This window comes from Pelmatolapia mariae, linkage group LG4 (assembly GCF_036321145.2).
Source record: "Pelmatolapia mariae isolate MD_Pm_ZW linkage group LG4, Pm_UMD_F_2, whole genome shotgun sequence".
NCBI lineage: Eukaryota > Metazoa > Chordata > Actinopteri > Cichliformes > Cichlidae > Pelmatolapia > Pelmatolapia mariae.
The window spans coordinates 25,635,374-25,662,467 of NC_086230.1; the positions used below are offsets into that span (position 1 = coordinate 25,635,374).

General features: G+C 38.7%; 2 protein-coding genes across 2 annotated transcripts in view; one reads left to right on the top strand and one right to left on the bottom strand.

Moving 5' to 3' along the window:
- The window catches only part of baiap3 (BAI1 associated protein 3), a 46,057-nt gene extending 45,244 nt beyond the window's left edge, over positions 1 to 813 (bottom strand). Inside the window, exon 1 of the mRNA XM_063470751.1 lies at positions 703 to 813. The gene's annotated coding sequence lies outside the window, so the exon portion shown is untranslated. The remainder of the gene's footprint in view (positions 1 to 702) is intronic.
- Positions 814 to 7,504: 6,691 nt separating this feature from the next.
- On the top strand, positions 7,505 to 25,375 carry usp31 (ubiquitin specific peptidase 31). Its single transcript, XM_063472177.1, has 16 exons — positions 7,505 to 8,653; positions 9,315 to 9,449; positions 9,821 to 9,915; positions 10,009 to 10,101; positions 11,567 to 11,702; positions 12,034 to 12,181; positions 12,288 to 12,468; positions 12,691 to 12,802; positions 13,342 to 13,436; positions 14,413 to 14,490; positions 15,750 to 15,879; positions 16,122 to 16,241; positions 16,440 to 16,665; positions 17,270 to 17,428; positions 17,556 to 17,708; positions 18,793 to 25,375. The coding sequence occupies exons 1-16, from the start codon at positions 8,129 to 8,131 to the stop codon at positions 20,277 to 20,279; spliced, it is 3,873 nt and encodes a 1,290-aa protein (XP_063328247.1). The 5' UTR covers positions 7,505 to 8,128; the 3' UTR covers positions 20,280 to 25,375.
- Positions 25,376 to 27,094: the final 1,719 nt, after the last annotated feature.

The following is a 27,094-nucleotide window of genomic DNA, read 5'->3' on the forward strand; positions in this document are numbered from 1 at the left end:
ACACACACACACACACACAGTGTGTGTGTGTGTGTGTGTGTGTGTGTGTGTGTGTGTGTGTGTGTGTGTGTGTTTTATGGGTGTGGGGAATTGTATCTATAGAAATTTGAAGAGTAAACAGCTTTATACCCTCAGCTCAATTATAAAAACCACATGCATAAAACATAGTAGTAATAATACTAATGATGATACCATACAATCATATCTACCTGTGAGAGTTTAAGGCCAACATAATTCTACTAAAATGAATATTTATTATTAAATGTATACCAGTGTTTCCTGCCTAAGGCAGCTCGAGCTTCTGATCAAGCTTGCAGCACCATGTTTATGATCTGTATGTTTATCAGTGGGGGCAACTTTTGGCCATATGGCAGAGAGATTGTGCAGGATCTTTTTACGAGAAATGCCATAAATGCTGCCCAGTGCATAAATCCTCACATCGTCCTTCATGTGCTATTCCAGTAGAGCCTACTTTCATATCATCAGTGCGTCAACAGAACTTTATCATCCTTTAAAAAGACTAATTTCAAATGATTTCCAACTACAGGAAATGCAGATCAACAGGTGCCAATTTAACATCCTTATAAATGACGATGAGTCTGCAGCTGTGTGACGCATTTTTTCTAATTTTTTGGTTAATTAGTTTAAAAAGGGGATTTTTGTAAGGTGTTAAATGACTCAAAATAAGAAAAAACACCTTACCTGTGTCTCCTGACAGTTTTCCCAGTGTCAAATGTTCTTTTGTTGCTGCGTGTCAGAGTTCCTGTGAATCAAAGCTCACTGCAGCAGGACGTTGCTTCCCTCTGTGAACGCGGCGCAGTCAACTTATGTGAAAACAACGTTTGGATTTTTTTTTCTTATGACAGACGACAGACAAAAGCTCATTTTAGTCCTTCGAAATGCTTTCCTGTGCTCACGCTGCACCGATGCTCACTCCAAATATGGCCATAGGAAGTGCCACGATACTTCAATGCCCTTGAATACTGTCGGATGTATGGCTATTAAGCGTTGACCGTTTTGTGGACAACCGATCGTTAAAGTGTACTGCGTAGATTGATTGTTACTGTTTATACACGAGTAAGTAATATGGCTGGCCGGGTTAACCGATAAGGAGAAAAAAAGTATAAGGCAAAGGAAATAGAAACGAAACAGTCGAATCATTTATCGTGTAACATGGCCAACATTTGCTACCTCGACTTAAAGTGAAAATCAAAAATAAATTAAAAAATGTATTAGGCTACATATTTTTTTATGCTAATAATTTTATTTTTTAACTTTTGAGGGGTGAGATAGGTTTAGCAGAGGATTTGTTTTCTGATGACAAGTTGGGCAGAATATAAGAGTACTCTTTTCTTCTTCTACTTCTCCTGCTGCTGCCTTTAGGGTTCGCCCCAGCGGATAATCTTCCTTACTTTCACATCACCTCTGTTATCTTTCACACCAACCCTCTGCACGTCCTCCATCACTATATTCATGAATTTTCTCTGACTTCTTCCTCTTTTCCTCCTGGTTGCCAGCCCCATCTTCAAAATGCTCCCCCCTTATATCCACTATCTTTCCCCCGCACATGTCCAAACAATCTCAGCCAACTTTAATTTCAGCTCAAACCTGTGCTTTCCCTCTGATCATTTATCATTAATATTCAAGCAACTTTTTTTTAGTCATATTCCACTTAAGTTAGTAAAATTACTAGTCTACTTTCTGTCCTTTAAATGAACGCTTTCCAACACTGATTTACAGTACAGTTACTTCTTGTCTTCTGCCTGTTTCATGCTGATTGTTAGTAACCGAGCTACTTTAGTGAAATTCAGAAGTTTACATTGTTCACCTGAAGGCACCATTTGACTGTTGCTGAGGGATGTCGCCGAGAATAATCCTCTCAGCGGCAGAGGGGAGCAAGTTCAGCTGTCAGTCAGATTGAGATTCATGTACTTTTTTCTTTGCTCTGCTTAATTAGCTCTTCCGGCGCTCTGACAGCGTTGTTGCACCTAAACGGGACTTTAATAAAAGTAGAGTATGCCCTATGCAGAATACCAAAAAGGCATTAGAGGCTTCTCAAACTGAGGTCTCATTTTCATACAGAAAGACAATATTTCACTTTTTCTTTTCTTTTCTTTTCTTTTCTTTTCTGTCTTTCTTTAAATACAGAGTATTAGTTCTGAATGTACATTATGTGTTGAACATGAAATTTCTCCACTGGCAGAGCAATGTGGGACAAAGGGACAAACGTAAACATGCTGCAACCAAAAAATATTCAAGTAGACTACAAATACACAATTGGATATAATGGCTACTGTAGGTAATCCATTATTAATAATCATTTCCCATTTAATTTAAAAAATACGGGATTAGTATTTAAATGATAGAAATAATCCTTTTCTTTATGTAGCTAAAGTAGACATCTTGGCAATACACCTGCTTTGATAATAAGTTCAGGGCTTGTTTTTCATTGCAGTAATATAATGTTACTCTAAGGGTTAAATAGATAAAACACAGCATATGGGAGTCATTTCTTTTATGACACGTCAGACATTTTCTCACACGACACATGAATGAACGTGCATGTGCTTTAAACTGGCTCAGGAACATTAATCATACCATTGCTTTATTCTAAATATAGACATCATAACAGAAGGTGCAAGCAGGCATCATCTTGTAGCGTAGGACTGGCAATTCACTAATGTATACTATTCATCAGCGTCAACAAAGTCAAAGCTTATCTTATTAGGGAATTTCATTAATCACAGTTTACTGACAATAATCTACATAAAGGCCTGGAGCAGTTATTGTGTTACAATGGCTTTAAATTAAGTAAGAGTGACCTTTGTTTATAAAGCTTATAAAGCCCATAAAACATAGACATGTTTTATGGAAATAATTTAGCATATTATTGCAAATCACGGTAAACAAACAAAGGTTTTTACATCTATTTTAGAGCCTCTTGACATTCCAATTAAAACCAAAACAATACCAGAGCACTTCAGCTGTATTTTGAGTAAACACATTGGCATTCAAGAACATAAGAGCTGTAGCTCAGTCTTGAAAATTAATCTTATATTTTGCTGTTTTTCTGCTCAAAGCCTTTCCTAATTGATACTTGATCACTGGGAGGGTCGTGATGGGATAATTGCCAATGTTAAGAGCCTGTTTATTTGATTTATTTATTTATTTCTTCAGTTTTTTTTTTCTTTTCTATTTTTTTATGAGAGGTATTTTTTTCATGACTGATTGCAAGTGCCTCCTGTGAATAATACAAAAATAGACTGACAAGGACTCTAAAGCTGGAGTCCGAAGAATAATATCAACAGCCTTATCAAATCTACTAATGAGGAAAACCAAAAAGGTAGACTGTTCCTTGATTTTGACATCATTTTAAAATCTAAGCAAAATCAAGCACAGGGCTTTTCCTGTCTTGAGTGATAAGACACATGTGACCCTGTGCCTTGTTTCCATGGACACATCATTAGCGAACTTCCCCAGCTGGCTCCAAGTGCTTGAAGTATTGGTGGCAAATAATAAGAGAAGGATTTTTCAAAAGGAAGACAAAAGCAAAAGTGACTTTCAAAGTCCAGCACTTGAAGAGATTAAAGTCCTACAGACGCCACATAATTGAGCAATTATAGTATATATTCAATATAGTCTTGGAATTTAGTCCATTGAATCATTTCCTTCCATTGAACGAGCCCCGGCTTTGCACTTTCTTGATGAGAACTGCACTAACAACTTCAGTTTTTTCAACCATTATAAGGTGGTTAAAACGCACTTCCTGTAATTGTTACCTTGAAATCCCCAACCCACCCAACAGTGTCATATTCTCAGCACATATGTATATTAGTTGCAACATTGTTCTCTGTACAGATAAATCCATTATACATTGCATAAAGGGTGTCCAGATCCAGTAGGTATTTACAGCTTTATTGATTTTAAAAATCAATAACTGGGATTACAAGTTGGAATCTTTTATTTTCTCTAATTCACACAGGCTCAAAATTTTACGTACAAGCTCAAATGTATACTTACTCCCCACTAATATTTTTGCTGAATGTCCCTTAGCAAGTTGTACCTTGGCCAGACATTTTTGGTAGTCAGGAGTAAGCTTCTGGATATATGACCACTCTTCTTGGCAGAATTGGTAGAGTTCATCTAAACTGGTTGGTTTCCTAGCAGGGACCTGCCTTCTAAGCATAAATTTTGAACAAATTTTCAATAGAGGTGAGGTTAGGGCTTTGCAAAGTACCAGCAAAACATCCCCAGAGCATGATGCCACTGCAAACATGCTTGAAATCTGAGGTTTGAAAGCCTCAACTGCACTCCTCCAAATATATACCTCTTGTCATTGTGGTCAAATAGCTCAATGTTTGTCTGACCATAAAACATTTCTCCGAAGTGCATTTGGCTTGTCCATGTGGATAACTGCGAAACTGAATTTTAAGATTTTTTTCTTGGTCTGCACCCTCAGTTTATGATGATAAAAAACTGGCTTCACGTGGGAGATGGGACGCTGGTGTTCTAGCAGTGTCCAGTTCTTGGCAAGGTTGAGTTTTGGTGGTTACTGGGTTGTTTCTGAAAATCCTTAGCAATTTCATCCAAGGGTGACAGTTTGTGTCTTCTTCCAGACCTGGGCAAAGTGGTGACACATCCAAACTTTTACTTCCATGCTGCCTTTTTATGCTGCCACAGAGAAAACTGCCAGTTGTAGTTCGTCACGATCATAAATGAGAATTTAATAGGTCTTAGCCTTTATCTGCAGCAGATGAACAGTATCTGAAAGTCACATTTTTAAGAAGGATGTGACACAGAGGACCTGAGAGCTACATCTGTCCCTTCATTTGACTCATGTACTATTCACGAAAGCCTCACCAGAAATGGTGTCCATGGGGTGGCTGTCGAGCAATTATTCTTAAGAAAAGAAAACAGGGAGAAAAGACTGATGTGTGCCAAATTACTCAATAACTGGACAGGAAATCAGTGGCAACAGCTCTTATGAAGTGATGAGTGCAAATGGGAACTTTTTGCTTCAAGGAGACAGGTACAGCAGTGAAGATCGTGGTCTGGAGCTGCATTTCAGTCAGTGGTATTAGGGATCTTGTCAAAATTGGTGGAATTATGATGCCACACAATCTGGAAAGTAAATGATTGGCAACAGCTTAGAGAGAACAGAATAAAAGGCAGCCAGCATCAAAATAGGCCTGGAGAGGTTTTCCTAAAGACTACTTAAAGAATTACTAGAAACCTTAAGAGAATTTAGCCTGTGTTGGAGAATAAAAGTGATCATACCAAATATTGGCTTTAAAGTTCTTTAGAAGTGCACAAACTCTTTTTTAAATTACATCTATATACTGTATTTCTATGTACGACAAACATCTTTCAATAAATTACTGAGCCTAGTTCTCCTTTTTCTAGCAAAATATAAATGAATGAATAGGGTGGGGTGGCTCGGACTTTGTTTTATACAACACGGTATGCTTTATTTGAAAAAAAAAAAAAGGCTCACATTTGGCCCACTTTGTTATCTAATCTTTAAAAGGGATGGCTGGAAAAAGTGTCACCCTGTTAAGGTTAGTAGCAACAATGTTACCTGACTGTTTTGAGAGCATCAAAAATATCCAGCCTGAGTTAAATTATAACCCACAAAAACACATGTACAAAAACACTTCACAAATAACAGTCAGTTTGACAATGTAGCTTCTACTAACTAGCTAAGAGTAAAATGCATATGACCCTTTTCAGACTGAACACAACCGATATCAGATTTGACTTGGATATTTCATTTCTTCTGCTTTCATGGATCTGTGTCATTCTACACGTGGAATACAGGGAAATCATTAGTGTCACTGTTTATACTGTATAGTGAGTTCACCATCAGAGAAATGTTTTTATCCAAAGAAAAGTTGCATGGCAGTATTGATATTATGAGAATAGCAGCAGTACTTTGGTATCACTTAACAGCAACACATGATGCTGTTGGCAAGAAATAATTTTTTTATTTTATTTTATAATTGGACACAAGGACATTAGAAAGGCTGACTAAGCAGCTTTTAAATAATGAATTGCTGCGTTTGGAGTGATAAATAAAATACAATCTCCTAAACTGCAACACACAGTGTGTCTTCTCTCACAGTCACGACAATGTATTTTATCAGACATATCCTGCGTTAATTATTTTGATTCTTTGTTTGAAAAAATGTACAAAGATATGGACAACCATATGCTAGGATGGCCATACAAAATTCACACACATGTAGATATACACATACCACCTTCTAATATATGTATTTCAGTTACTCAGATAATCAGATAAATAGGCACACTTGTGGCTCTCCTTTTCCTTTTTTAATGCTTGTTGCACCTCCTTCAGGCACAATAGTGAACTGAAAGTAATGCATGATGAGACAATTGCTTCCAGTGTGTACACATCTTAACAACTTAACACTGGATTCTGAAATAGCCTTCCCAAAGCCCTGGTCTCAACCCTACTAAGTTGTGTTGAAAATTGTGGACAATGCTTAAAAGCCAGATCCATGCCAAGAAACCAGCCAACTTAAGTTTTGCCAAGAAGAGTGGTCAAATATCCAACTAGAATTATGTCAGAAGCTGGTTATTAGCTACCAAAAGTTTCTGGTTGAGGAACTTGTCAAAGGACATTTAACCAAATATTAGTGCTGGTGTATGTATTTAGAGCCTTTATGTTTACTTTTGACTCTTTGTGGATTAGAGAAAATCCAGCTCTTGTAAGCTTTTGTAAAGTACATAATAGATGTATGCTGTATACCGTGGAAAAAGAACACTTCAAAGAAATCATTAAAATTGCCAAATTACTCATGTCCATGATGTGTGCAACTTCAGACTACAATTGTAAATCCCAGAATAAGATGTGATCTAACCAATTTGAGAAAAATTAAGAGATGCAAAATGATTACAAGAGAAATTCACTAAGCCCAAAATGTGGCACAAAATTAGATATAAAAACACCAAATGAGAGACAAAATCCCCAAAACAAAAGAAAGTATAACACAAAGAGACACAAAATGACACTAAAGATGCAACCCCCCCCCCCCCCCAAAGAAAACCAAAACAAAACAAAAAAACAACCCAACCATACAAGAAAAAAACAGTGTCAACAGCAGGACGCAGAGGAGCAAATGACTGCAAACAGAATTATAAATGATCAATATAGGAGACAGACGATGACTGGTATCAGCATGGTTAGTCCTTTGCGTGTATTACACCCCTGTGGTGAGTACAGCCCAATACTGTCACGAATCTGAATTCTTAAGATCTCCTTTCTGAAACTAATATATCTTTTAAAAATTAAACCTTTGATCAGACCTTTAGAGTTAATTCTCACTGAATGATAGCCACGGTAGGTACTTTTTCCCAGTTAACAAAAGAATATAATCTTAAGCCGCTGACCCAACTCCTAGCCAATAGGTGGCGGTATATTAGCTCTAAACAGAGTTATCTGCCGACTACTCGGACAAGAAGAAAAAGAAGAAGTAAACGACATGCTACTTGGTATCTTAGCCCGAATGTGCCTCTGAATGTGCTAGAAGATGTGAGGTTTAACTGGATTTCGTACACACTCTGCTTAGAGCGTAATTGTCTGCATACCATGGCGGACTGTCTGCTCGTATCGGACCGTGATGGCGGGGCCGGAAAGTACTGCCGCTGTTTCTGCTGCTCTTGTTGAACCGTTAGCTGAATTAGCTAACGCTGCTGTTTTTACTTCAGCACAGCCGCTGTCGCTTCGGTGCTGCAGGGCAGTAGATCGCAACAACAAGGTAACTTTGAAGCAAGTTGCAGACATAAACAGCTAACCTAAGCAGTGTCAGTGCTGCATGTCTTCCGCCATTAGGTCGTTTGGTTTGTTTTGTAGGCAGGATTGTTGTGGAGGATTAGCTAACGTTTTTCGACAACATAAAGAGCGCTGCATGCTTTTGGAAGACACAACTTAGTGAACATGTTACCCGCTAACACACCTAACACTCCCTGCAGCTCTAACGTTAACCACTGCTGCTGTCTACATATTTTGAGATGTAGCATCAGTTAGCCAGCAAGATGACTCGGACTCCGTGCAGCACATCTGAGTTTTCCGTCTGCATGTGAGCTGTCTGTGAGAGGGGAAATCATGTCTTGTAAAGCCGCAACCAAGGACAAGAAGTCCAGCTTCAGCAAGAAGCTGTTCAGGCGAGGCTCTGTGCGCTCTGTGGGCAGTTTTATGAGTAAACTCCTGAGGACACTCACAGCGCTGTCACACTTTGGATCCGAAGTGCAAACCGAGGATGACAAAGATGATGGAGGATTTTCCACGTTTAAATCTGGAAGTAAAGATGTACCCATGGAAGATGTGGACCTGGGGGGCTTCCTATCCAGGGAGAGGGTTCCTGGGGTGTCCGGTCTAAAAAACCACGGCAACACCTGCTTCATGAATGCAATTCTGCAGTGCCTCAGTAACACTGAACTCTTTGCCGAGTACCTCGTTTTGGAGCACTACAAAGGCGAGGAGGAGGACGAGGACCAACCAAAGACAAATGGTGTGCATTTGCAGAAGAAGGGTCTTCTGGCCAAAGGAGAGGTCACGGAGCAGCTGTCAGGACTTGTGCGGGCTTTATGGACGTTTGAGTATACCCCCCAGCATAGCAGGGACTTCAAGGTAAGAGTGACATCAATAAATCAAGGTGAGATAACACCAGTAAATAGGGGACCTATTATGCTTTTTCATGTTTTCTATCTTATATATATACTCTTACAGTAGTGTATATAGTCATATTTAACATGACCAAAGTTTCAAACAATGAGGGCAGTGCACTGTATAAACAAGTAATTCCTTTGGACCAAACTTAAGCTTCTGCCTGCTTTAGATGCTTGGTTGGAGATATGTTTTTCTACTCTTGTCTCTGTATGATGCCAGTGATTGCAGTGGCTGCTTTTGTTTGTTGATGCAACCAACCACTTCTAATAAACTAGGCTTAAAGGGAGGTTGAATGGGCTCTTTTTAGACCGTGGATGAGCAGAAGTGGTGATAAGAGATCTGAGATAAATAAAGATTATTTTGAACTGTTGTTGATGCAGAACTACTTGCATAGGATAAAAAAAACATTGAGTTGGGCATGAGCATAACAGGCCCTCTTTAAGTAAAGATGACCAGGATTATATTTTTATAACAGTGTATGGTAAAAACAATGCGTACCTACACCACACAAATCTTATACCTGTTGTTAATAAAGCTTTACTCAATGATCTAGATATTCAGAGTCATTTCAGGATAAACAGTGGCAGGCATCGTAACTTTTGGACCATGCTGTTTCTTGCAGAATGTTGTGTCAAAAAATGCCACACAGTTTAAAGGAAACGCTCAGCATGATGCTCAAGAGTTTCTGCTGTGGCTGCTGGACAGAGTACACGAGGATCTCAACACCGTTAACCCCAACAGCAGGCCTGCTATTAAGGTGAATCCAGAAAATATTTGGTGTTCTAATGTACATCCCCCCCCCCCCTCTCTAATCAAGCCACAATTGTGAATCATTAACTGGATATTTTCTCCTCATTGCAACTCATCAGTTTTCATTCCAAGGCTATTTTGTTTCAGTTTATATCTCATCAGTGTTCGGGGTGTTTTGGTCACTTGGTGCAGCTTCCAAATGAGCGGCATTCACAGTCTGGCTCATCTAGGCTTGCCAGGCTTTGTTTTCTCTTTTTTCCCCAGAGCTACTCAATAACAAGACTGTATAGCTCCCACAGCAGCTTGTTGAACCCTGATAGACCAGAATTTATTATGATGAAGTAATCAGACTAAACAAACCTGTTTGTTTTTGTTCAGCCACCTATTGAAGAAGACGATCAAAGCATAGAGGGACCATCTCCTCCCCTTTCTGCTGGGTCGTTTGTACAAGAACTGTTTCAGGCTCAGTACAGGTAAGCTTTATGTTCAATAGAAGCTCTGTTGCTCTGACGGTGTGACAGGGATGTCTCTGCACCACATTAAGATTTTTAATGTTTTCCCAACAGGTCTTCTCTTACCTGCCCACATTGCCAAAAGCAGAGCAATACCTTTGATCCCTTCCTCTGTATCTCATTACCAATCCCGCTGCCTCACACACGGTGAGTTTCTCCCCCTGAGCTGTGCTATAGGTCAGGGAGTGATCAGTTAACAACACTTTGATGACATGTTCTTACATGTTTCTGATGTGATTGTTGCTCTACCAGATTGTTTGCATTTCTACACTTTAAGCAGGCATGTGTGTTTAAAGGTCTTTAGAGGAATGATACCTTTCACTGGATGTAAAACTGTGTGTGTGTGTGTGAAAATATACAGTATATGTGATTGCAAAAGTGGGCGTGTTAAATGTCCAGGAGTAGATTTTTTTTTGTTGTTGTTGTGTTGCAGAGCATACACCTCATTCTATAAATTAAAAAAAAATTGTTCTTCAGGCCACGATATTCACATTTTATTTCAATTAAAATAATAGATTTTTACATGAAGGTTTAAAGCCATGATTAAGTTTACATCAGTACTGAAAGAATTTGATATGGCCCTCTTAACATGAATTCCATTAGCTTAAAAGTAATCTCTTCCCTAAAGAAAAGAGCTCACGTGGCTCAGAGGTGACAGAGTTGGAATGTGTATCGAGGTTGTCTGACATTTTAAGGAACAAAAACCCTTTGGAGATGAGTTGGAAGGCCAAAAAGCACGACTCCTCCCACGAAGAAGAGAATTTGAGAGTATGTGACTAGAACCTTAAAGGATTCATAACAGAAAACAAACACTCTGTAAGCCTCAGAGACTGAAAGACCCAGACTGAAATTTCAAAAGCATACAAACGAAGCGCTGAGTTTTTGAACAAAGCTTTACTGTTTGGATAAAGTGAAGATGATTCCCTAGCTAAGTGAAAGAAAGAGGAAGATGTCACCAGGGAAGCTACAAATTGTATGGTGATGTCTAAAGGTCACTGACAAACAGAGTTCCACAAACTATGAAATATGAGGGTTTTGGCGTGTCACCATCCTGTTACTTTTTAACCTCTAGAGCTTGGGCATCACCAGGGCTCTGCTATTAGAAGTCTCATAGACATTTCTGTTCTATGATATGATCCTATCCAAATATTTACTTTATTGTAATATCCATTATTATACTTTACACTGATTGTTCTGGACTCGCCAAAGAACAAATATTGCCTAACTGTCCAAATGCTTTTAGGCTCCAAGTATTTGGATTACATATCAAGGCATTTTTATGGTTGCAGTACAATAATGATAAAAAGTGGCTTTATAGCCCTTGGTCACAAAGACAGCGTCATGGACTAAACAAACCTGGCGTAATGTTATCTTAGCGTGTACTTTCAGGTAGCATGCAGAATCAGAGGTGTGATGTGTTACACAACAGTGCCTGCATCTAGTGTGGCACTCTTCCTGTCATATCAGTTCAGCTCCGGCTTACTTAAAGGCCAAGCTGCAACACCACACCCTCCCCATTTTGTCCAGTATTAAATAGGTTGTGTGAATTTTTTTTTTTTTTTTTGTGTGTGTGTGTTTATTTGTGCTGCTCATTCCTGTTTCTTTTTGTTAGGCCCCTGTATGTGACTGTGGTGTACCAGGGGAAGTATTCTCACTGTATGAGGATTGGAGTTGCTGTTCCGCTCAACAGCACCGTGTATCGCCTCAGAGATGCTGTGTCACGCGAGACTAAGATCCCAATGGACCAGGTGCTATTCCTGTCACTTATCAGGGTCTGCCACAGTGAGACTATATTATGGGCACAGTGTTGGCACAGCCAGTTCTAAAACAGAAGCGAGTTTTGCTCCAAGCCCCTGGCTGTTATAGGTTATAGTTGGGAGGTAATACACAGTTCTAACATTTGTTCTTAGTACTACAGCAGCGTGGTAACGCAGACAAGAAAGGGCTTGAGAGCATATGTAAATTACAGCTAAAGCGGGATACAGCTGCTAATAAGATTACTGAATTGCTGTAATACTGATATGGACTTAATACAGAATAATTGCTACAATGTTTAAATGTACTCTTTTTCTCTTGTAGTTTGTTTTGACTGAAATGTACTACGACGGCTTCCACCGTTCGTTTTGTGACGATGATGACGATCTTGACATCATACAAGAGAGCGATTCCATCTTTGCCTTTGAGACACCCGAGACCTTCAGGCTGGAAAACATCCGCACAAAAAGAGGTTACTCAGTAGCTTTAAAAAAAAATATATATATATTTTTTAAAGGTGTCTTCTACATTTTCCACGTTTAATCAAAAAGACTCACGTGCCATTCTGTCTGTCACAGGAAGCCTTCTGGCAAATCTGAATCATAACAACTTGAAGTATGGGACAGAAATCAGCAGGACTCCGTCTTTTATGCAGGGGGCTGTGACACCTGTAACTGCATCACCCAATAAAAACCTGGGACCAGAAAAAATGATCCTTTTGGTGTGTAACAGAGCGTGTACTGGCCACCAAGGGAAGAGGTACTGCACCTCAGAGTGATTTTATGTTCTGCATTTCTTACTCATCCTCTCTGCTTCTTCTGATTGCGTAATACATGCCCTGTTCTTGTGGGTCTGTCAGTGATAAAGAAGGGTTATTGACATAACCCACAATTTGTCCCTGGCATTTACCTAATAACAGGCCTGATGGAGAAGCTGATAGCAGCTAATGGAACTTGTGCATTTTGTTGTTTTTATTTTTAGGTTTGGCCTGCCTTTTGTACTGTACTTGGAGCGCACTGTGACCTGGGATGCTCTGCAAAAAGAGATCCTTGAGAAAATGCGCCATCTTTTGAGGCCTGGGGTCTACATTCAGGTAGGATGACAACCACTCACTCTGCTTTATACTCAGTTTATTTCCTTAAGTAGTCCTGCAGCCTTTATTTACCTGAACCGCTGAAGTCAAAGGGTTTTATTTGGAGCTGGTTTATAGTGATCGTACCCTCTGTTTGATCACAAGTAAGTACAAACCTTCCTCCAGTATTCTCCTGTTTATACCGACTATACAAGCAGTGACTACCACTTGTGGTGAGATTATTAAGAAAGCTTTATTTTAAACAACAAGCATAATATGATGTTAAACAGTGACTCCTTGTAACCCATCTGTCCAGATACCTCCTGCACTGATGGGTCACATCTTTGCTAACTTAACATGAAAGTTCATAAAACAGAAACAAATGTAGAGTGACACTTTCTGACAGATGATGCACAGCTGGAAAGACAATACTGTCCTAATTTATTTTTTAAGTGAAGTTGAAATTTTAATAGGTATCAAAGCTATTTTTAATACAAAACAGTTTAAAGTAGTTGGATGACACTGGGGGGGTTTATATTTCATTTTCAATCTGTGTGCAGGTTGGACCTTTCAGTCTTCGAGTGGTTGGCGTTGTTGGCATCACCTACCTCCTGCCCCAAGATGAGCGACCACTGTGTCATCCAACCGTGGAAAGGTCCGTTCAGATAGCCATTGTTATATTTGATAACTACTTGATTTCAGATGAGAAGTATGACCTAAAATTTAACTAAGTCGGGATATGTTTATTCAGAACGTTCTTTAGTAAATTTCAGCTTACTCACACTGTGACTTCTTGTGACAGCTCATAAAAGCAACTCATAAGGCTAATAACCCAGACTATAAAATGACTGTTTTTCTCTCTAAAGCCTGTTTACATTGCCATAATTATATTGGATCACTGAACTTAAAAAAAAAAAAAAGTAACCTTGCCTTGCAAAACAAGTATAGCTATTTGACATGTTGTAGTCATGTAATGTAGTAACAAACTCAGCAGTTTGAAAAGGGTGTATTACCGGTGCTAGGCTCTCCATATGGGTTAATGTTTTGCAGCAGTCAGTGAAAGTGAGAAAATCTGAAATCCTAATAAATACTGGTGCATAAACATAAAGGTAAAGGCAGGCATGAGCTTGAGTAAATAGTTTGAAGTTGTAATTACATCAATTTTCAGCTTTAATCTCGCCTCTCCACACTTGCCCCATCAGTTCTACTTTACTTATGACCTGAGCAGAGGACATGCCCTAACAGGATTTGAATGTTAAATTGCCAGTTTGGCCTGTTTGACTTAGAACCTGAATGATTTCAGAATAACAAAACAAGTCACAACACTGCAGATGCACAAACCAAAGTGCAATTATATTTGATTGTATTATGATCATGATTAATCAGTGGTGATCATAACTAGCATGCTTTTTGTTGTTTATTGAATACAGTCCTGAAACATTTAATATAGCTCTGTTCTCAGTATAAACGATTAACTCTCATACTGTATTCAAATATCTGTCTGACATAAAGGTGTTTTTAAATTACATTTAAGTGAATGGAACTCTTGGCATACAGTGCTTGGAAGAGGGGGAAAAAAACCTTTTTCACTCATCTTACTTTGTTGCTAAATGATTTTTTTCTCATTACAGAGCATACAAGTCCTGTGGACAAGGGGGACCACCACATGTGAAAATTGTGGTTGAATGGGACAAAGAGACCAAGGACTAGTAAGTGAAAAAATACGGATGTGTATGTGTCCAGTTTCACTTGTCTACAGTACAGTTGTTCTGCAAAGGATAAAAGGTTTGAATTGGAATTTGTGGGCCCTTTAACCAGAGCTAAACAAATATCATTGTTAAATTTAAAAAGTATAGTTTTTGTTAGCCATGACCTATCTACCCAAATATAAAAGCCATCTTTGACAAATAGTAAGAAATGAGGTCTTTACTATAGGCAGACCAATTCTGCTTAAGACCCATTTTGAGACGGGGAAATCCTGAAAACTGTTCTGAAAATTGGTAAAGCCACTGGTCATAACCTACTTTGTTGACATAACATTGACTCTGTAATTGATTATGATTGCTACAGACAGCCTAGTTTTGCTTTGTAAGCAGTTCCATTCAGACCACCATAGAAATGATGGAACATTACAGACAAATGCGGCTGAACTTCAAAGTGTTATGATGTCTGCAGTTGCAGAATTTTGACCCGTTTCTGGTCCTGACTTAATGTAACTGCTTTTTGACTTTACGGGCAAAATCTATAGTGCCACAGACACAGAAAAACCCCACCTTCCCCACACACATCTCTTCTACTGTAGCTGTCAGTTAGGGTTGTGGTTTAGCAGTTCAATGTGTCTCAGCATTTTCAGTAAAATTGATGGTGACAGTAACTGCTTTGCCGAGTGTTTCTGAAAAGACGTTCAAATTGAGCAACACCTCAAACTTAACTAAGGGTGTTTCAGACGACTTGGCTTTTCTGTGCGTATCTCCTAACATATCGTTTGCTAACTGCTGTCCTTGACAGGATTTCTTTTTTCAAGAACTAACTTATGTAAAATGTCAAAAAATTCACGCTACATTTGAAGCACTTCCTTCTTTCTCACTAAGCTGACTAATATGTCGAGCAGTTAACACAAACGCCCATGCTGGCCAAATCAAACTTTTTTTCCCCCCTTTTTGGTACTTGGATATTGATGATGTTGGCTTTGAACAAATCCTCTCGAGTTCATGTGTAATGCATGTCTGTACAAGTGCTGATTGTGAAGCCCTTTAAAGTCTTAAATCCTTTAGTTGCACTGCTGGGTGTGAACCGTTAATGTAAGGACAAACGGCATTCTTATGACATGGTAAACAATAACTTCATCTGTCTCAGTTACAGTAAAATACTGGTCAGTTTATTTTTCTTTTATCAATCTCAGATCCTGTGATCCTCACCTGAGTGCGCTGTTACACGAAGGATGTGTTTCTTTTTCTGTTTCCCATAGTCTGTTTGGACACACCGAGGAAGAGTATATTCCGGATGCTGAGAGTGTCTATCTGCATAGAGAACAACATCACCAGCCGCAGGCCTGCACCCTTGCTCAGTGCTTTCAGCTGTACACTAAAGAAGAGCAGGTAGACACACGAGCACGTATGCATGCGTGCAAGACGGCACTGTTAGTAGTTTAACTTGAATAAATAAATTGTAAACTGGCCTTGGCACATGCACTCACAGTGGTTTTACTGTGTTTTGCTCTGGAGTAAAAGAGAGAAGTTGGAGGGAAAGTCGGGGCCTCATCCTGTGTGAGGTCTATTATATAAGCTCTGTGGTTGGGGCTTTCTCTTCATAGCTACTCCTTGGGTCTTGTGTGTTTTAGCTGGCCCCAGACGACGCCTGGCGCTGTCCCCACTGCAAGCAGCTGCAGCAGGGCCGGATTAAGCTCAGCCTGTGGACGCTCCCGGATGTACTCATACTGCATCTCAAGAGGTTCAGACAGGTATTTTAGTTCATCTGGATATTTTCAGTAAGAATTTGTAAGTAAGTTTTTTGCTAAATCCTATATGTTGACCAGCAGATATTAAAAATGAACACTGTACATCTGCAGAACTTAAAGGTTAGAGTTTTAGTCTAGGTGGACAGCTGATGGTCAGATAACGAGACTCTGTTACAACATGCTTCTATATTTTTGTTTCAGGAGGGGGACCGGAGGGTCAAGATGCAGAACATGGTGAAGTTCCCGTTGATGGGGATGGACATGGCTCCTCACGTGGTTAAGAGAAGCCAGAGTAGCTGGAGTTTACCTTCCCATTGGTCTCCGTGGAGACGGTCCTATGGACTGGGAAGGAATCCTGATGACTACCTGTATGACCTATATGCTGTTTGCAACCATCACGGGAACATGCACGGAGGCCACTACACTGGTAATGCGAGCAGTTCTTTGCTTCAGACCTATTTTAAAATGGATCAGAAATGCAAATTAAACCTTTTTTTTAATGCCTATCCTTATTTTCTCTCATATGTGCAATGTTACTGTGTTTGAAAGTCAAATGAAATGTGGGCAAGCTGTCAAATAATGATGTAAAAGTATATAAAAGTAATCCCTGTAAGCCAAAAGCTCAGAGTCAGCCTCCAGACTGCTGGAATATAAGCTTTATGCCAAGCTAATGTCAGCGAAGCACATGATTTCCTTATATTTCCAAGTGTTATATGCCAGTAGAGTCAAACTACAAGCTGCTTGGTAACGTTTTTGCTGAGCAGTATTTTGGGATTAGGAGAAAGTGGGCTTTCAGACAAGCGGGCACTTAAAGGGACAAAACCAAAAAATGGCTTGTTTCAGCCTGAGGTAAAACTGAGTGGGACATCAGGGGAAGGACTAAAAAAGAAAAAGTCAAACAAACAATGAATCACTGATTTGCTTTTAACTGTGATAACATGCAAATTAAACGTTGTATTGGAAATGAGCATAACAAGCAGCTGAATGTGTTTGCCATCCATGTTAACTCATTCTTTACTTTGTGCTCACAGCATACTGCAAAAACTCCATTGATGGTCAGTGGTACTGCTTTGATGACAGTGAAGTTACAGCAATAGCTGATGATGACGTGTGCCAGCAAACAGCCTATATACTGTTCTATCAGAGGAGAACAGTCATCCCCTCTTGGTCTGCCAATAGCTCTGTGGCTGGTCAGTATTTATTTATACACCATTTGTCCACCTAGCATATGTAATGTATACTGTACCATAAAGTGGCATAACAAGCTTTATGTGACATTTAAGACTTAAAATTTATCCATGTTTGTGTTTTAATCAGGCTCTACTAGTTCATCCTTGTGTGATCACTGGATCAACAGGCTACCTGGCAGCAGGCCTGCTAGTTTGGCCTCTGGAGCCTCATCCAGACGCACCTCTCTGGCTTCACTGGCTGAGTCAGTTGAGTTTCCAGTCGAACGTAGTGAGGATGACGGTGAGAAAATGCTGAACTTTCATTTATTTTTCTTTGAATTTAAAGGTTCCGGATTGTTCATTTTCATTGATTTTCATTATACACACATGTTCTACTGCCTCCTGAGCGGGTCATAGTTTCAGAAATGCACAAAGTTCAGAGTTTGGGTTCAAGGTTTTGATTAAAAGTCCATCAGATTTATAGGGATAATTTAAAGCTTCCTCTAAAGACAATATCTAAAGTGGGATTAAAAATTACAGTGAAGAATTATAAACTCAGGCTTTAAATTTACCAATCCCAACTCTAATAATTGAAGTCACAAGGCAAATATGGCATTGGAGTGAAATGAACAAGTCCCCACAGATCTCTGAGGTGTGGGAAACCTTCACTAGCCAGTCAGCAAGATATGGCTTGCATGTTGTAAAATTTCAGAAAACTACGCATGACTTGTCTTGGATGCTCCCTTTTTATTAACTTGGTTTTTACTAGTCGTTGTGTAGGCCTTGGTCTTGTACTAAGTGAGAATAACATTACAGGCACTGTAAATGTGATAAAGTCCTTTATTATAGCATAGCTTTGTAGCAATGTAGAAATATGACCTGAGTGATGTTTCGGGTCCAGTGGGTTATAGCTGTTTGCCAGTTTATTGATATTGGCTTTGACAATGGCTAATAAATGAAAATTTAAAAACTAGAGAGTATTACATAGTTTGTCCATCAGATGGCACTCTGCAAGTTCCCTGTTGGTAACATGTGTTTATAATGCTGCACAACAACCAGCTGATCACAGCAGAGTCAGTGTTAATGAGCAATAGATGAGTTGTTGTGGTAATAAAACAAGATTTTTTTTTTTTTACAACACGGTCACATCATCTAATAAGCACTCAAAAAAAGAAAACCAGCCAAAATGTCTATTTTTTAAATAATCAAATATCAGTGTCAGTATTGTTAGTGATGTAGATACACTGATGGATTTACCCCCCAAAAAGTGTGAAACATTACAACTATTTAATTTGATTCTTAATATAAAAATAATTGAGAAGGAGCTTGTTCATTATTGTGTAGATATTGGTGTGTTTTAAACTAAATAATTCCCTGTTTTTTAGGAGGATTCTCTGTCCGCCCCTTTGTGAGGAGTATTCAGCGACAGAGTTTGTCCTCCAGGTCATCCATTGCCAGTCCTTTAGCTTTCAGTGACAGTGGGATAAAACCTTCCTGGTCTCTCTCTGCCAAGCTGCACATGAGATCTAACTCACCCTCACGATTCTCCCTTGACTCTCGGTGTTCCCCTCCTTTAGAGAGGATAGGAGAGGCATGTGACGACAAGGTTTCCACATCGTGTTTTGGCAGCTACAGTAAACATGAACGATACTTTGGCAACAGGACTCCGTTGTCTATGATGGAGAGCAGTTTCCCCGACCAGGACAACAATAAAAGGTTCTTAGACATGTACTGTCGGGCTTCCACTCCAGTGGAAAAGAAGATCACCAAAAATGAGCCAACTGAAAACAACAACCAGATTACAGCTATAGACCAAAACATATTACCCACTCAAGCTACTCCCTCCAAAGAACAGAAACGTAAGAATAGTATCGGAGGATTTGGCTTAAAGGCTGAAAGCACAGGATCCACAAAGAGTGTCAGCAAAGTGGAGCAAGATAAAAGCTCCAAAAAACGATTGTGCTCGACCCACAAGACCTCTGCACCTGAGACGTCTTCCAGTACACCAGTGAAAGGTAAAAAGCTGAGCAATACTAAAGAGAAGAGTGCAAATGCTAAGAAAAGCACCTCGACGCCCAGCGGAACTCCCTCCAAAACAAAAGAGTCAAATCAGCCTCCAGAGGCTACGCCACAACATAAGCCATGCGTCCGTTCCACGCCTCAGTCCTCAGCTTCTCCTTCACCAACCTCAAAGAAGAATTCCACTGTCACTGAGAAGAGCTCAACAAACAGCAGGAAGCGGCTTATAGAAAGGAGCTACAGTAGAGATTCTATGCACACTAGCCCTCTGGCTGACAACCTCAGATGCAGCTCGGTAGCACGCTGCTCACTTTCAAAGAGCGGCGAAAGCAACCGTCCTGAGAGGAGATTTGTGCGGAGTTCCAGCAGCAGTTCTTCTGTCACTAGCCTGCGTTCACCTAGCGTTTCCACCAGAGACCTGCAGCGCAGCAGCAAATCTGAGGAGAAAGGGTTGTCTTTCTTCAAGAGTGCCCTCCGACAAAGGGAAAGCCGCCGGTCGGCTGATTTAGGAAAAAGCACCATGCTCACCAAAAAAGCCTCGGAGAGGACATGCAAGCAGAATGGACAAGCCAAGGAGATCGGTGGCAATGGTGGAAAGCCAGGAGACACGGCGTCTTCTCAGAAATCTGCAGAGACTCCTGGAGGTGAGACAAAATCAGAGACAAAGGAGTCTTCCAAGCCCCCCAGCTCTCTGAGTCGCTCTCTGTTAAATGTAGGCAAGTCCAAGTCTTCCACTTCTGAAGTAAGTTCCAAATCTCCTAATGGGAAGAAACCCCTTGAAAGAATGACATCTTCCCGAAAACTGTCATCGAGCATGCAATCTCCTGCACGAACAACACAGAGGCCTCAATGATACATCTATAGTCGGTATATTGAACAAGCATAATGCAGCTAATCTTTGTGCCTAAGTTTCAGCGAGCACCAGATGTATTTAAGACACATTTTTGATGTTATGGTTTTGTACACTTGGTTTAAATGCACGTTGGGTTTGCAATTTGAGTATTGGCAGCCAGCTTTGAGTGTTTAAAGATATTTAAAAGTACTGTATCATCATCTGCCTACTTGAGTGCCAAGCACTTGTGTAGTATGCTGCCAATTTAGCTTCTCCCAGTAGTAAATATTGATACCTTTTACACCTTTGGTGGTGCAGCAGCGTATTTGATTGTGTGCGTGGAAGACCTGTATGACACGAGCCTGAAATAGAACTTGATTTAAAATGCAGCAGCTTATCCATTTGAACTTGAGTCTCTACGAAATACTTATCAATGTCTTGTGCACCAGTAACTTGTAATTCAGATATTGTAGTAGTTTTGTTGTAGTTTGTGTTTTCTGTTACACAGGTTCCAAATCTTCTAGTTATTCTAGACTTGATTAGCTGGCTGCTGATGCTTGAATTCTGCTGCTGTTCTGTAAGCATTTTAAATCATTGTCAAAGTGTACAAAACTTTAACATCAAAAACAGCCTCTGACAAATACTGAAACAAAATTATTCAGACATGCACACAAATACAAAAAAGAGTTTCATTCCGAAATAGGGTTGGCTAATAGTACGTTTCATTGATTGTTTTGCCCACTGATGGGTTAAATCTCTGTTCTTCAAGCAAGTTTCTCCATGCACCTACTGCTTTAGTCTATAAAGGTCTTACAAGTATTATTCTTACTCCATTTTTCCATTAAAAAAAATTAAGTAATCTCATAATGTGGCTCTGCTTGATAGTTCCTAGCATTGATACAGAGGAGCAGGAAGAACAAAACCAGAACTAATGTTGGCAAGAAATTAGAATTGGTTTACAATTTGTCCAATATTTCAAAACGTTATTATTTTTTTTACTAGTACTTTTTAAATATAAATCTATTTTTCAAAATTTTATTGAAGTACTTTTGCATTAAATTGATAGTGTGTTTTGGAATGAAACCCTTTACAGTCACGGTATATAAATATATGTATATGTGTCTGTACATATATTGACAGAAAGTATATGGTATGTAACTCATTTTTTATTTTCTCCTTCCATGAGCAAGATGAAAATAATCTTAAGCGCCTTTCAATGCTGTACATGTAAACAAATAATTGCCTTTGGCAACATAGTAGTCTTCTACTGTATGCATCACTGAGTAGGAATGTTTTGTTCGCACTTTGTAAAGATGAAGTAGTGTCGTAATTATTAATTTAGTAATTTCGAGACATATCGGACAGTAGATTCAACAGGCCTTAGACTTGAAATGATAAAAGTGTACATTCATCTCGATGTTTCAGGGGCCATTTTTTTTAAGAAATCACCCCTTTATTTCACCTGGTGCTCTAAAATGCCACTGCTCCACTAGCTCTTGTTTCTTAAATGAGCATTCTTTCAAATGATGACGCTCAGAACTGTGACCACAAACTTCAGAAAAGGTATTGTTTATCATAACCTGCGGTACCTCACTGGAGAATATTTTCCATTTTGTTATTCATCAGCTTGAATCAGAATATTGATAATGAGCCATTTGGTTGATTGTAGATCTACACATACATTGTCATGGAGTGGTTGTTGTCCAAATATGGACATGTATGCGAAAATAACAGATGCATGGTGGTATGTTAGTTTTGCAGTAAAGTTAAAAGCAGTGGCAGAATATTATCAGTGCTGCCGTCATGATGCTTGCTGGCCTTTTTGTGAACAATCAGCTTTAGTTCACCATAGAAATGCCCCATTTATAAGGCAATACTCATACATTAGGCACCACTATAGTGTATGTTTCAAAAGAATGAAAGGGGCTGTTTCATTATAAACCACAACTAAGTGGTTTTACTTCTAGCATAAAACATTTTGAGTTTGGTATTTTGCAGTATCTTTCTCACTATTTCTCTGTAGCATATATGAGGTTTCAGGTTTACATTGGGTTCTCAGATGGTTTTGGATACCACTCATTTTTAAACAGTTCAGTGTATTATTTCAATGGTCTGTACAGGTTGTTAAAATTGATGAACAAATTATACCCAGAAATGTTTAATCTGCCTGGTGTGCTTGATGAATTGTCACGTTTAGACAACACGATGTGCTCGAGCAACACTAGATGACGTTTCATGTCTTTATTGAAGCCACCTGTTAAACCTTGCCTTGCATTTAATAACTGGTCGAACATCCTGTTAAGCTTCCAGTAATAATTAATTTGTTTATAACTGGGACACTTATTAAAGTAGCCTCAAACCTGACATTTAAGGGAAGCTTTTGAAGGTCTCAGTCAGTTTACCTTTTAAGTGATGAACATCCTATTTATCCTCAGGACGTTTTTATCGCTACTTCTGTGATTTAACATGGTGTGCTAATCTTTAGTGTTAGTGTGGGGTTGCATAAAAAGGTATCTGCTGCAGACCTGGGACTTTTCTCTGTACGTGGACTGACTATGGCATTCAAGCTGCAACAGACCATAGAGATTACATAGAGCTGTTTAAATATGGTGGTATTCTTGTAGCTGCTCTTTTCTACTTAACGTGTGTAATCTATCAGGAAGCTGACAATGGCACTTTGGATCAAAGTAGGATCATTTTAAGTACATTTAGCTTTCCCTTTCTTGTTTGCCTGTTTAGAAGTCTGTAATTGAAATGTAGTGGTTAGTGTGTATTTTAGAGAGCTGGGCCTTGGCATTAAGCTTCTTTTTTTGTCCATAAATTGCTTGCTACATAAACAATTTATTAGAACATCTCATGAAGCAGTAGACAATCTCATAATGTAATAAAGTCAAAATGTATAGTGTTTATAACACACTGTGTAAATACGGTTTGTGGTTTGAGGTGCGGATGTCGCCAAACCTTTTATTTGGCTTTTTTCCTGTATATGTTGGACACTAAAAACTGCAGGATGTTTTCACTCATTTTTATAGCTTGGCTTTGTTTTGATAATGTAGGGTTAGATGAGAGCTGTTGATTTAGCAGTTGCAGTTAAAGGTCCTAATGGCAAGCGGTTTGTTGAGCTTAAAATTGGTGGTGTGCAGTCTAAACTCTTGAAAGAAAGCTGGAAGCATATTGCGCACCTGTTACAGCCCTGCTGCCAAACATGAACCATAAAAACACTACAATTGCAAAAAATCTTAAAAAAAATCATAACAATGTCTTTGTTGTTTGGTGTTCATCAGATGGATTCAGTTTGATTTACAAAAACGTGTCAAACTGCCGCATTTGAGGGCCACTGAATTTATTAACGGTTGAAGGACAAAATATAAGATTCCTAGTTATCAATTCCAGGATCGGTCATCTCGTAGCTTTATCTCCACGCCAGTTATGTGTCTGCATTTTTCATTTTTGTTTGTAAATTTGTTGTCAGTGTACAAAATCGAGAATGATTAAGGAATGCAGTATTGCATGAAAACGCTAATGCATGTATTTATTAACTATGCAAAATTCTGCAGCTGTGTAAAGTAGAAAGCAAAGCATGGCTGGTATATTCATCGCTTAATTTGCACGTCATTTAGAAACTGTAAAATCTAGCATACTTCATCATTGCTTTAAAGGATTAAACTTAATGTTGCCTATATGAAAGAAAATCTATTTAATTCCCTAACTGCATATAGCATTATATCAATTAGTGTTTTGTTTTTTTCTCACTTTGTTATTTAATTCTGCTGATCTGTGCTCTCTGGGTGCTCCTACCACAGTGGTTGTTTATTGTGTGTCTTCTTTAATATTTACTGTTGTACACCAGCAGAGACAACACTATGGAATCGATTATCTCTCTTTGATCACTATATAGACTCATTATGTACGTGTATATCGTAAGAATTCCAACTTTGGTTCACCTCAGTGAACGGTTTGTGAACCCCTGTTTCCATGTTCTCAGCTGCATTGAAGATGTGGTCTGTCTGTCATATAAAATAGATATATGTAGCTCAATGCAATAAACAAAGATAGTAAATTTATAGTTTTATAACACAGTACATGATCAGTGACATTATAATATTAATAGCTTAATACTTTTAAGGGGTTTTTTATTTTATTTTTCTTATTGTAAACTGTTTATCAACAAACAGTAACTTCCAATGTTTTAAAGCGGTGCCATTTTTTTCTTTTTTTTCTTTCTAATGACTGGTGAAGTGGGTATTAAACGTTAATCACTTTAGTTGTAAAATGCATTCAGGCTTCCCTGCAGAACTTAATTAGGATTAGAGAATCCTGCTTGGAGTTGTTGTTGCGACATAGACATTTTGTTTTGCTGTTAAAATTCATGATGTTCAATTCAAAGTTGCAGTAGCAAAACTACCATAATCCTACATTTGAGGTACAGACTTAAGATTCTGCAGATGGCGAGGTACTGCAAATATACACCTGGATGAGCTGAAATAGCCGGTGAGGATTTGAGAAGCTTTTGAGAGCATTTTCAAACGGAAACACTACAAAAAAAGGATGCTGAAACTTTTCAGAAGCCTTAAGCAAAGAAAATTGTAATGGACAGTTTCTATCTTTGGATCACAGAATCTAAGGAGCGGTTTGATGAATGAATGTCACAAGTCTCATTTTCTTTTAAACTATTATAACACTACAGTGCTTAATGAAAGCATGCCGCTTCTTTTACTTTTTGCTCTTTTACTTTCTGTATGAATTGTAATGCGTTTGTACACTGCATTCATGGAGATTTGTTTTCATTCTAAAGTCTTTTACTGTACTCCCTGCTGAACTATGTGGTTATTATATTGACATCTGCAGTGTCTGAATTGACCAATTTCTCGTATTTTGTTTTTAAAAATTTTAGTTTACATTAGAGCATTTGTTCCAGCATATGCCTGCTATTTCACTTTTTATATATATTTTTACAATTGAAACAACCAGTTTCAAGTTCATTAGACTGTGGTGAAGCATTCTGTTAATTTATTTGTGTTTGTCGTTTTTTTAAAGTCATATATGCACTTTTTTTTTTCCTCCTAAAGAACGAATGTGTATATACTTTGTTGGTTAATCCATGCAAGTATAAATTGAAAAAGATTAAAAATATTGAAACTGTTTTGGTTGTTGTGCTTTTACTTTGTGTTGTTGAGGTATAGCTATTCCTACACTAGGGGGAGTGTTTCTCTAACAAATCTGTCCACAGCATGACTCCTAATGCATCTCGTGTGTTTTCTTGGTTTATGCATCATTCAAAAAAAAAAAAAACAAGAAAAAAAAATGTAGTCTTTGGGCAAGATTTTGTGCATTACTGTTGCACAGCTCGAGATTGATAAATGCCAGAAAAGCATGACTTACCTATAATTCAGGCAAACCTATATGTGGTCAGTTTTCAGAACACTGTTCAAAGCTTAGTGCATTAAAAAAGAAAGAGAGGGCATTCTGGAGTTCAAAGTTCCCTTTTTATCAATATCAAAGTGAGCTAGGTTTGGATGTCCAAGTGAACGAGCACACAAAATTTACTGGTTATTGTCTCGCTGCTGTAGAGACTGTATTGTCTGAGATCTCAAGGTTTTGCAATACATAAGAGGCTCTAAATTTCTGGACCGGGTTATTATTTCAAGCTTTCACTGGTTCCAGAATATCGAGGTCCGGGGGGTGGGAAGTGCAGGTGGGAGCAAGTCTGAGCTTAGCTTTTACTCAGAGACGTAATCACTTGTCAGCTTTTGTTTTGTTTTGTTTTTCCACCTTTTGGCTTCTGTGTCAGTGAAAAGGGATTTAAATTAAAAAAAAACAAAAAAAAACTTGAATCATGATGTTAGATGAGTTTTGATTTAATGAGCAACATGAATAGCAGAGCATGTTCCCAAGACAAGTTAAAAAAAAGATCATTTTCTGTCAATACTTTGCAACAAATGAGATAAAACAGGTCTTTTTCAGGCAGGAGGTAAAATATGAGGTATTCAACAGTAATACTTCAAACTGCCACCTCTGAGACACTGCAAATTTACAATTATGTTTTAAATAAACTGATTATTTTTTAAAAGAACCCTTAAAAAATATGAATTTATTATTAGTTTAGCATAGTTTCTATTCTCTTCTCCTATAAAATATTTCATAGTTGTCGTATTAATACTTTGTGTAAAAGATCTTTGACAAATGTTCATTTTTTAAAATCAGATTCTTCATTTCGTTTTTAACAATGTGATGAGTTATGTACCTAAAAATATGATCTTTCACAACCCAGCTGAACTTCTGATATCAGAATAAGTAGGGGCAATTGTGAGCAGGTACATAACCAGATAAGAACAATCAGCATTTAGGTGCCAAATGTAGAGGCCTCGTTACTGGCTCTCTGTCATGGGTCATCGTAAAGCAGCCGTTAATCCATAGCGGTGTTTGCTTAAATTTTGAGGCATCTGAATATCTCTCACTGTCTGTCTGTCTGTCTGTCTGACTGTTATCAACTTCTCAGCTTACACTATCAAACAGGACAGCCAGTCAGCTCCTGGCCAACATCCACTTCATGCATCATTTGAAATTTCCTGGTAAGCGAAGGATGCCATTTACTCTTATTCTCCAGTGTTTTTAAATGGAGTCAGAGCAGCATCTGAGTCTCCTCTCACGATAATACCAGTCCCCTGTGGTACAGTGAAGTTACTTTAGCAATTCGCCTGTGGTTTTATCTTCTTTGTCCCCTCTTTTGACTCCACCCCAGAGAGTGCAGCAAAATCAATAATAATTGATTTTAGAAAGCAGGAAAAGGAGGTTAGAATTCAAGGGAAGGACCAGAGGAAGACAGAGACAGAGAG

Bases quoted from the DNA above. Each gene is read 5' to 3' on its own strand.
- usp31 (XM_063472177.1), top strand. From the start codon at position 8,129: ATGTCTTGTAAAGCCGCAACCAAGGACAAGAAGTCCAGCTTCAGCAAG. The intron at 12,469-12,690 runs GTACTGCACCTC...TTTTATTTTTAG, and splicing joins ACTGGCCACCAAGGGAAGAG to GTTTGGCCTGCCTTTTGTAC. The intron at 17,709-18,792 runs GTGAGAAAATGC...CCTGTTTTTTAG, and splicing joins CGAACGTAGTGAGGATGACG to GAGGATTCTCTGTCCGCCCC.